The sequence below is a fragment of the Pleuronectes platessa genome, chromosome 13 (assembly GCF_947347685.1).
Source record: "Pleuronectes platessa chromosome 13, fPlePla1.1, whole genome shotgun sequence".
NCBI lineage: Eukaryota > Metazoa > Chordata > Actinopteri > Pleuronectiformes > Pleuronectidae > Pleuronectes > Pleuronectes platessa.
Window position 1 is genome coordinate 16,467,443 of NC_070638.1, and position 11,977 is coordinate 16,479,419.

Here is an 11,977-nt window from a genome sequence, read left to right on the forward strand (position 1 = left end):
GGACTGTGGGAGGAAGCTGGCATACCCGGAGAAAACCCACAAGGACACAGGCAAACATGCAAATTAAACATGATTTGTTAATATGCCTCGAACATTACCTCCAGTGGACTCAGGTGACCGCTGACATTGAAACAGAAAAGTTCAGAATTGGACAAAAAATTCTCATTTATAATTTAGCCAACCTCTGGTGCGGCAGAAAGGTAAAAGGCAGCAAAACTCATAATTGCTCATTTGCACATGACTAAAGCCCCATTTAGCTGAAACTGTTTTTTCTCTACAGGTCAAGGTTTACTGACCTGATTTCAATCCCATTTAAGAGTGTGTATGTGGGTAATTTTTCTCTCTCACTACAGTAACACTCAAAGCTACCAGTACTCTCAGTTTTATTCCTGTGAACTGGTCCTATTGGTTTATTTGAGCTTTAATTGTGTCCTTATTTGTCTTTTTTATGCTATATGGGAAATTCATGGTTTTTCATAGGGTTAGGGTTAGGGTTAGGGTTAGGGTTCTATATTGAGGCCTATTGGGAGCCACTACAATGACGGAACAATGCACATGGTTAAGTCATCAGGAGAGCATGACCCCACAAAGTTACATTAAAGGGGTTGTTGTAAAATATATTTTGGTTCAGACTTGAGCTAAATGTTAATCCTAATGAATGAGTAACACAAGAGCAATTATACAATGACACCGCAAACATGCTGATGTTTAGCAGAGAAATGCAATCCACGTCCAACATATTTATTTAGCATGTTATCGCCACATTTGCTAATTGCCACTTGACATAAAGTACATCCGAGGCTGATTGAATACCATTACTTTAATTATAGTCCGGTCATTACCCGAGGTATAAGGAAAATGATAGTGCTATAGGAAAAGACAAAGCGTCACATATGTTATGACAATTCATCTTATTAAGGAGAAAATGTCTGCACCGATCCAATCCAATAAATGTTTGGGTAATCATTTTACTCAAAAACATAAGTGCTTTCTGGCATGAACTGAACTGCAAACCTTTTCCAGAACTTTTTCTCCAAGCCCCTTGGGAAACATTCTGTAGAATGTGCAAATGTCACAGAGGTAGAAAACGTGACGATGATGTCAAATTCGAAAGACAACAAGCATTAATAAGGGCAGATGCTAGTGTCCTTACAAACAAAGACACATGCGCAGCGGAATTTACATAATATGTTCTACCTCCTGCAGGCATCAGCCTTCTCCAGCCTATTCCAGGCACTTCCAGACCAATCCCTCCAGTAGACATTAAGGTGTTTTACATTAGAAAATGGAAGATTTGACCTGCTGGTGGTTCTGGATGAAGGTCAGGAGATTAACAAAAAGGGCCCCCTCTTATTCATCCTCATGGAACGTGAATGTTCAAAATGTTCATTTAATTGTTGACAAACAGATGATGCATTTTGATGCAAATTTTGTATGTAAACTGGATTGGGAGATAAAACTCTGAAAAACATTTGCTCCTGTGAAAAACAGATGACAGGAAAAGGCATAAATTCAATTTTCATCATACATGCTCACCGCTTGAGCTAAGTGGGCAGCTGCATTTACATAAAGTCTACTGTGTACAATTCAATTTCCACCAATGCACATTTACTTGACTGATGTTCAAATGACACGTGCTGAATATGTGGCATTCAGCAGAGTACCGTACATTTTGTTCCATGTTTACATGACCTTTTATTCTATCATGACGTTTTCCTCTGATTTAGAACAGATGAACACAAGCGCGGTGTTTGCACGACACTGCGCAGTGACAGAGAATCACATTATGCTCATCATATAATGATGAGCTGTATGTGGAGGGCTGTCCTCCGCTCCGCTGGATGTACACAGGTCATGGCACACAGTCATTGGTAATGAATCACTGAAAACGTGTCCAGTGCATGTGAACCCGTCCTGACCTTCCTGACCACTGCTGGACAGACACAAACCAAGAATGCAAATTAGAGCAGGTGATGGAAAACACCCAGGCTGCCTCTATTTGCATCTGTGTGGACGCACTAAGCTGAGGAATTTGTTTTTCAAAAAAGGCAGCACAAGGAACGACATGAGGGCTTAGTGTCGTCTCTGAGCCGTCTCCGCAGACCATCCACAACGTCTGCTCCTGTTTTCATTTTGTCTTCCATGCTCCTTAAATCAAGTGTGAGCATTTGTGACCACCCAAGGACAAAAGTGACTCCATAAAACCCAGAGAAGATTTGTTTAAGGGGCAGTGAGTCATTTTCATGCATCCATGCTATTTCACCAATGATACAGCATTTTAATGGGACTTTATACCAAGTTGCACATTTCCCATCAAACACAGGGTGGCACTCCAGTCCTCTTCAGGCCTCCACACATGGTTTCCACAATACCGTCCCCTCATGTGTCCACCTTTCTCTGTAACTGGTGACAGCACTGAATATGTGTGTTTCTGCTTGCTGCTTGTTTTTATCCATTTGATCATGAATGGGCTTTTGACCCTTCAGATGAAGCCGTACAAGTCCTGGACTGCAGGTGGGAAGTCGCAGAGTGAAGATGTTACTGAAAACCTTCCTAAATTAGGTTTTGAGTCCCTGAGCACGATTCAGTAAGCAACCATTTGATTTGATTAGAGAGTGTCTCGCCTCTTCCAGATCCTTGAATGAACCTGTTTTTTTTCTATCTACTCACTCTTTCAGCAGGTGATTCAGCAGTGAGAAAAATGTTGATGAGACTGAAACAAACCTTTCCATGACAGTGAGAACAGGGACTCTCCGAAATTCACTGTGTCAAGATTCTTCTGCCTGCCTTTCCTGCTCAGACAGTCTCTCTCCTCTTTCTTGCTGCACATTGTCCCCTTTTTTCCTTCCTTTGCATACTGAACATGGTTTATATGTTATATTATAACATTAGTGGCTGAAGAACTACAAGGATTATTCATTTGAACTGACAGTAAAGACATTAAATGCGCAATACATAGAGGACGAATATCTGTGAATCATTTGCTGTGGTAATCTTCAAACATTTGACAATTTACTGACAATGACCCGCTCCAGTGACCGTGCAGCATCCTGTGTTTTCCTGCGTCAGTGTTGCTATAAGGTGTTGTGGCGAGTCGTGTGGATCATCTGCAGGAGGCACGGGGGAGATTTGTGTTCTGTTTCATGGCTGAAGTGAAATGACCTGATGGGGCAAACACTCCATCACTCCAACCAGCAGGTGCCAATTTGGCTTGTGTCTTGAAGAAATGCAGCATTTATTTACAGACAAATAGTCTAATGTGCACATATAGTACATTGGATTGGGCCTGTTGTTTGTGAGCCTCACACATTCTCAAAGTTCATGGAGGCAGAGAACCATACACATTGATTAACAGAAAGGAAAATGTTTACTAAGGTACTAAGACGACATAAATCAAAGTGAGATGACAAATTATAGTGTATTTAGCTTGTTTTTTTAGCTACTGCTGCCTTCCAAGGCTCAGTCATGCTGCCTTTACTTGCCAAAAGAGAAACAGCACTTTCAAAGAATATAACCATCACTGCCCACAATCTTACATGCATCCTTTACATTGGCATGGTTGTTGAGCGATGTATCCACTACAGAGCAGAATCGAGAATTTCCAACAAGAACAGACACATCGGTGGAGGAGGCTGTGATAGTGTACTTCTTAGGAAAGAGGCAGAAGTGGCAGTTTTCCCTTGTTCCAGCTATTCTCAAAGTCTCTCCTTAAAAATGTCTGCCATTGTTGAAATTTCATAATTTTCACTTGAACAATTGGCTACACTGGCCCCCCATGATTTCCTCTGGTACTGACCTGATTCGTCCATAACCGTACATTTTCAGAAGACGTGCAAAATCGGACATTGAACAATAATGAGCCGTTTAATGTTTAAAGTCATTCACATTGACTGCCACTAGGTGTCACTCTAGAGCACGAAATCCTGGATTAAACCAAATGGTTTTGTTGACCAAATTTTTTGCCATCTTCGAACAACACCCATCTTCCCCTTATTGTTTGCTCAGCAAGAGGGTTTTGAAGCTCAGTGAAAGTGGCCATTAAACGTGCAAAAGAATAACAACTGAATAGAGGATGGCAAACAAAATCATTCCAGCAACAGCCATCAGCCGAAATGTAAGCCTTCTAGTAACAGCAACATTCATCGTCTTAGTTCACGGTCACTAATGAAAACAGACATGCGACATTATAACGCAGGCCAAGTTAATATGGTTATAGGCAACCTGGCTACCAGAGACTGTGTGGCCACACGAGAGGAGTAAATAACGAGATAAATCCCAACAGGCACCATCTGATCCTTCGTGGGACAGAGAGCTGCACTGAGGAGATCTCCACTTCGGTCTCGTTCCAATTCAACTCTATTTTTAGGTTTAATTGGTCAAACACTACTTGCCTTATATGTCCTGACAGCACACCACTGTCCTGTTTGACCTCACGTCAACCCCAAAAAAATGATGATAGAAAAAAAATAAGAAGCTGTTGCTTTTTATATTCTCTTTAACAAGCTGCTTTTGAAAGCACATGCAGAGTTCATACAGGTCCAATGGCTTTGTTACAGACGTGGTTTTAGTAGCTTTATTCTGAAGAAACTGGCTTTAGGAGTTATTTATAGCCTCCAGAAACATGACACTGATTTATTGATGGAAACAAAGACACCTTCAGTGTTGTGGGAAGATGTTGATTAGGTGTTTCTCTAAATATACTTCAGACACCGAAGTACAAACTCGTACCTCAGGTCTGAACCCAGCCTCCTGTTTGCAGTTGCACTGACATTCATCTCGGTCTGTCGATATCATTGCAGGGCAACAGCATCTATTGCAAAGGGTTTTGTGAGAAGAATTTCACAGCTCAATATATGAGCCTGGGAGTCAGCAGATCTGTTACTACATTTGTCTCACGTGGAGTCAATTAAAAGCTTGGATCGGACATAGAGGTTTTAAATATGGAAACCTGTGGTGTAGAAGTTTGTAGACTTCAATTGATTAGGCTTCGACTGAGGGGTCTGTAAAAAAACAAACCCACTTTTTTGGGACAATGTGCAGCTTAGCGGACAGCTTACATCAGATCTCTTTGCTTTAAACTTCTATTTGACTCGTATTCATTGTGTTTTACAAGCCACATAACTTCAGGCAAACTGCCATCTTTTTCTTTTGTTTCCCTTCAAAGATCCCTCAATACATCCTTAACTTGTGATTTCAGAGGCTTTTATCGCATGAGTGAGACACACATTTAAATACCAATGGGGAAAGAAAAAAGAAACCTGCCAGCAAATTCTTAGTGAGCAATTGGTCTTCATCTGTGATGAGTTTTAGAAGCCAGCTGAGCTTCTCCCACTGCGAACACATCATTAGGGTCTGCCCCTCCTTTTCCTGATTATTTGTGTCAGAAGACAGCGGGACCTGCAGTATATTCATGCCACTGTCGTCTACATGGATGCATAATTAATGGGGACTGTGAGGTATTCCACGCAGGTTTCCGTTAAATAACTTTGGCTGAGGTGGACTTTATCCCTCTGAAGGCTACTGGAAACCCTGACATCTGTGTTAATGAGCTAAACCGCCTTGCTTGAATGTACTGGGATATGGTTTTTCTGCAGACATATTCAGGCGATCGGGGGGGGGATCACTGACGGCTTGGAATTAATACGTGTTTGTCTTGGTAAGAAGTATAGTTTGTGCATACATACACAGTAACATGAATAATTCTGTGCTAGAGTGGGTACAGTTGATAAGGTCTATTAATTTTTCAGTGATTTGGAATAGGGAGCCGCACGCGATCACAATTTCCCCCACTAGTGTAATATGCACAAATTATGACTCAATTTGTCACATTAAGAAGTGGCCTTTCAAACTAAAGGCCTCATTAAAACGACTTTTATAAGAAAGTGTTTATTTGAATTATTTCACATATTATGATATGTACATTTACAACAGCAAGCAACACACATATGATCACAACAAAGGCATAAATAATATTAGATGGTAGTAAACTGAAAATCAGCAATCATGATTAATAAGATATTAGTATTCAAATATGATCCATGCATATTTTGTGTGTGAGAATACATTATAATTGTTAATAGAAATGAGAGATCGGTATCCCTCGTTAAAAAGTATCAGAGCTTCTCTACAGTGCTGCAGGCTTCCACTGCAGGTGAGACCTGAGGCAATTTGGACAGTGCGAGGGCTAAAATCATGAATATGTTATTATGTTATATGGGCAATTTACATACACTAAATGAACTGTAATTATGTGGTTTGAAGTGCTGTCTCTGGTTTGGAAGATGAGGAAATGTGGCATGTCTGAGGTCAGTGCGGAGGCCTGTACAGTGGAGCTAGAGAGAAGCAGTTAGAGATTCTGTCTACCGCTGTCAATGAAGTTTTGTCAAGAGTTGAAGTACTTTAGAAATCATCAGGTTCAATCCAGAAACAGTTCAGTGCCTCTGAGAAAGGCTATGACAAGATGGATTCCTCTGGTTTTATACTGATAGACAGACAGATACGCTATTCTCTGTGGCCACATACTTCTACCCGGCCAGAGGGCCTTCGCTATTTTCAGATAACCACAAGGCTGTGACGGCGCGGCCTTGTAACCTTTCTAAATGTATTCTTACAGCTGAAAGGCCAATGGTGTCATGCTCTTATCGAGCTGCGTAGTCTAGTACTGAAAGAAAAACTACATCTGAGGAAACAAACTCATTCGCTTGGTTGTCAAGATTTAGATGAGAAGATCAATATCACTCTCGTGTCTGTATGGTGGATATCAGTCAGTTAGCGTAGCTTAGCATAAATACCGGTAACAGCAAACTAAAACTTCCATGTACCCTCTAGTGCAGATTAAAGTTCCAATGTGTACGATTTAGGTGAAAGGGATCTATTGGCACAAAGTGGATATAAAATAATCCTAGTGATGTTTTCACTAGAGCGTTTCATCTAAATTCAATGAATTGGAATGGGCCCTTTATATTTAAATACTTTACAGAGAGCTGCAACATGCACCTTCGCCACTAGATGTCACTAAATTCTACAGACTGAACCTTTAAATAGAAAAGATGGAACGTGCTGGTGAGTGACTTAGTGAGTGTAGTGAGTTTCAGATGTGATGTTTTAATACTGGACAGAGCCAGGCTAATTTCCCCCTGTTTCCATCACTTAAAATAAGCCAAGCTAGCCGGCTGCTGGCTTTAGCTTGTTATATACACACTGGAGACAGGTATTGACCCTCATGTGTAACTCACAGAGAGCAAATAGATGTATTTCACAAATTATAAAAATGATTGCCTTAATTGTATATCCCTGTAATTTGTATGCATATTCCCCTATGACCCCTGGGGTTATACAGAAAAAGAAAACATATGCACTTTACAGAAGCAAACCTGTGAATAATAAAGCTCTGTGCTCCACTAACTGTGCTGCAAATCAAGGATTATCTCCTGTTTAATCTGTTTCACAGAGCGACCGACTTCGCCCAGGACGTTACAGCTGCCAGGACGAGGGTTCAGTGGTGACCTCGCCTCGCTCATTGAATACACAGGAGCGTGACCTTCTGCGAAACATGTTGGCCCCGGGGCCTTTCTGCCTGGTGAGACGCATATAAATGTCAGAGTGCAGGAAGCGAGGGTAGGAGTCCTTTTTCATCAGGCTGTAGACTTTCATCTGTGCGGCCTCAAAACAGCTCTTTGTGGGCTGTGCCATGTCCTTCTTGATGGCCATCTTGGTGTTGTAGTCAATGTTGACCTGAGAGAAATCGTCGTAATTAAAAAAACGTACTCGCTATCAAGACAAATGAACTACAAACATCAAATGTATAGTCAAAAGAGCGTTATATGTGATGATGGATATTTTTTTTGTGCAGACACTAATACAAGAGCTTGGGATTTTTGTGTCTTGAATGGTAAATTTGAGTAAAGCTCAGAACAACACAGATGGATTAAGGTTCTGGCAGATTAGTTTCTCACTGAGGATATATCAAACAGTGACAAGGAAGGGGAAACTCCAACTTCCACAGTGAGTTACAGGTGTGAATCAAAGCCATTAAAAAAGATCGAGAAAATCAACATGTACGCACTCTTCTTCCAACTCAAACAGTAAAGTCTAGTTCTCTATAACCTCAGACGATCTTTCTCACAAGGACACAAGCGTCGTCTGGCAATGTCAGATTTTCTTAAAGGTTCATGTGAACCGAAGATAATATACCTTATTTATGACCTTGATCTTTTGGTGAGGCACGACTGAGACACTGCTACAGGACTCTATTATTAATATAGAGACATTCTCATCCTCCTGGATATGATCACAGCTGATACACATTCATCTTAGACTGAGAAGTATGTTAATACTCTGGCTTTTAGTTTCATGAATGAGTTGTTTGTTTAAAAATTCTGAGTAAGAAATCATGACTATGACATTTATAGCCTGTGAATTAACTTGTTTCCTTTGATGGTCTAAAGACAGTGTTGAAGTGTCTCAGCCATAAAAATAATCACCACTGATACAACACTCAAAATATTCACGCGTATGAAACTGCTGTATCTCCCACCAATGATATTGAAGGTAACGTTCATATAAATGAATGAATTTACATTAATTAAATCACTTGGGCTAGTAAGTGCGTTCAAGCCACTGCAGCATGCTCCCAACAAAACGTTCACATTCACATGCACAGTCATCTCAGACTGAAAGTGTGTGGGTGAGTCTCTCGTCAGCCCTGCAGAGGAATGTCAAAACCTCAGACCTGACACCAACCTCTGTAACGGTCCGATTCGCTGTTGGCACTGAAAGCATATCGCATGTTGGTCGCATCATTCACACGATAACCGTCTCGCTCAGAAATAGCCCAAAATATCCAGCTCTGCAGTGCAGCGTGCAGGAGGTGACCTCAGCGAGCTCCTGCACCTAATGATTGTTCACAAAGGTCAACCTGCTGCAGGCTTTCCACTGCACAGGGCTTTGCAATTCGCCCACTGTTATTTTCATTACAATGCCATAAATATTTTAAACCTCAAAACAGCCCACGTTGACAAGTGAGCTAAAGAGAATGCTAAACCAGCGGGTTATTTAAGACTATACAGACGATTTTTGCTGCATTGCATCCATGAATTTTTATGATAAATAAGCATACCAAGTCTTACCTCTTTAGGGGCTTCCGATTCAATAAATACTGTATAAATACATTTGGCTTTAGACAGCAGCTTTGTCTCAGAATCAATGGTCTTGAATTCTTCACAGGCCAACCAGAACTGAATGTTCTCCTCACTGAACTCTGTCCTGAGGAACTGTCCGAAGGTTTCCACCCCATCTGAACACAAAACCACAAACAAAAGCAGAAACAGAGACACTGTTAGTGACAGAAAGTAGATCGCTGTCACTCAGGTAACTCTGTAACTTCTCTAATAATGTCGGGGAATGAGGCTCAGAATTGAGGATGCTTCAGGGCAAGGGACTCTCAGCCCAACCAATGAGTCATTTTGCCAATGAAAATCAACCTTGTTTTCAGAAGTTTTTAGAAGTTTTTAGAAGTTTCTTTGGATTTGTTTTGAATGTTTAAGAAATGTTACGTATTATATCTTAAAGGAGTTAAAGGACTTATGGACATCCTTATATCCTCATCCCAAAGTCTCATTGGCCTGTATAAACCGTATATTTGTACATACATACTGTATATATATATATACATAAGTAATAGCTTTAATATGTTAAAACAGTATTATTCATATACTGTCTTCATCAAATAGATATATCCTAAATGAGCCCATTCAGGGGTCCACAGTGTTTCAATGTGGCACTGAAGTGCAACGTCTGGGACTATGAGGAAGTAGAACAGTTTCAGTTTTACTCTATGTGCCAACAAACATTAAAAGCTGTACTGAAACTCTCGCTGCTCTTCTCTATTAACTATTTATTGCCTCAGGCACTTCTTAGCAGTTTACAATTCAAATGGAGCCAACGGCTTGACAGCAGGTGAAACTGTTTTTTGGGGGGCGACTAGCAATTCGACACAACGTTTCTGAAAAGTTTGAGGCATTAGTCTGACCCGAGTGCTTCAGCAGTTCTTCAAAGGAGTCGCTCCACTGCAAAGCTGCCTCTGGTGAGATGCTGGGAAAGAAAAAAAAAATCAGAGATGCAGTCAGCTCTTCCTTAATGATGCAGCAAAAATGTTTAGGATTCTCTTGAGGTGTCAGGAAGTCATGTTTCTATAAGTGTGCAATGAGTCATGGAGAGAGCTGCATAACTGAGGTCAAAACATGAATAATACTCGTCCCCAAACAACGTTGCCTGTACATGATATTAATGGATGTTGCCTCACTTGCTTGCCGTTGGATTTGTCTTTTTATGGGGACTGACGTTTTCATGGGAGCCCGACTTGGTGAGAAAAAGGCTTAGTCGACTCTTCCTCTCCTTGTCTTTCTGTCTGCAAACAACAGAGAAAATACATCAAGTTCCACAAAGTGTGCGTGAGCTGCAGCTACGGCGCTATTCACCAAATCAGCAACTTATCAGAGAAATTACTCCTCGCAGACGCGTCTCCGAAGTGGCTCACGCGACACCCCATAAATCACTCACAAACCTTTGTGCCGCAAAATGCGAGACAAGTCACGTTCGCACATGTGTTCAAACAAAGAGCCAGTGGAGAGTCATCACGGAGGACGGCAGCTTTTTAAAAGTTTTCACAGGCTCAGATAGAGAAGTGGCTGTCAGTCATCCTCACACAAGGTTGTGTATAAAAGCATCCCACACTGTAGCTGTAAACGTGAGGTTGTTCTTGAGTAAAAAGCTTCTCCATAGAAAAACAAACTTCTGCTTTATCTATTTGTTCGACATTTTAGTCCATTTCTTAGACATTTTCTGCAACAGTAACTCTCAATAAAATAACTTCAGAATCAAAAACACATTTTTAATTAACCGAGGTTCACGCACACACCAACCTGCTCGAATCGTCCTTCATCTTTGGTGCCTGCAAGTGCTCTGGACTAAGCATTTTGAAATATGCTTCCTCCTTTGGGGCCATGTAGTTGAATTGAGGAAATAGAAAAAGAAGTGTCTCCATGCTCTGTCTGTATGCTGCGTGTAAAGCGACAGGCCACAAATAGCCTGCAAACATTTTTTAACCCATCACTTCTTGAACCGCTATGTGCTTTTATAAACCTCACTCGTGTTTTCGTTTCCTATACCTTTTTTGCGTTACTTCCTGTAATGGTGCAGACACTCACAGCTTCATCAGTACCAGAGAAAAGCCCCTGGGCTCAACATCCTGTCAAGTGTTTTACTCAGAAATTTGAGAGAGTCGGCTGCTTACTCTCATTCACAGGAGTCAACACTCGTTTTTTTTTTGCTCGAGGTAATATGTTGACATTTTTTAAATGTTGGGACACATTTTCGACATTTTGTTTATACTGATGCAATGCGCTTGTGTGGTTGACACATGAGTCACATCAAGCAAGTTGACTTATTAAAGAGATTGAGTTTATTAGGGAACTCTTGCACCTCGAGCAAGGCCAGACACTGGATGGATTGAAAGAATGAATTGCAATGAATAATATACACAGAGTCTGAGCTGAGCTCTTTCCAGAACATCAGAGCCCTAATGGAGAAAGACAAACTCGCTGTGACACGGTGGGACGCAGCAGGGAATAGGTGGGTTCTGGGCTAGATGGAGACAAATGTGATGTCTCTGTTAGAGAGACTGAAACCGTCTTTAAAGATACCAGTGGAATAACTCGACAGTGAGAGAAAGTGAAAAAATGTCCGTTGCTTATTGTTACCTCACGTGATCCATGTGCGGAGTTTGACACTGTTTTCTCGGCACTTACCTTCAATCTGAGTTTAACATCATATTGTGAGAGTCCTGGTCCAATAGGCAACACACACAAGTCTGATGTGGACACTTGAAGCCTCCTGAGCAAGTAGAATTTAAACCAGGATAGCTTAAACCATAATTATATGCCAACATAATTAATCGGTCGAGGCAAACCTTCCCGTC

At 41.1% G+C, this 11,977-nt stretch overlaps 1 protein-coding gene across 1 annotated transcript; it reads right to left on the reverse strand.

Moving 5' to 3' along the window:
* Positions 1-5,870: 5,870 nt before the first annotated feature.
* rgs18 (regulator of G protein signaling 18) lies at positions 5,871-11,158 on the reverse strand. The gene is made up of 5 exons (XM_053438291.1): positions 10,923-11,158; positions 10,304-10,408; positions 10,031-10,092; positions 9,129-9,295; positions 5,871-7,734 (listed from the first exon to the last, which is right to left on the reverse strand). The coding sequence occupies exons 1-5, from the start codon at positions 11,096-11,098 to the stop codon at positions 7,474-7,476; spliced, it is 771 nt and encodes a 256-aa protein (XP_053294266.1). The 5' UTR covers positions 11,099-11,158; the 3' UTR covers positions 5,871-7,473.
* Positions 11,159-11,977: the final 819 nt, after the last annotated feature.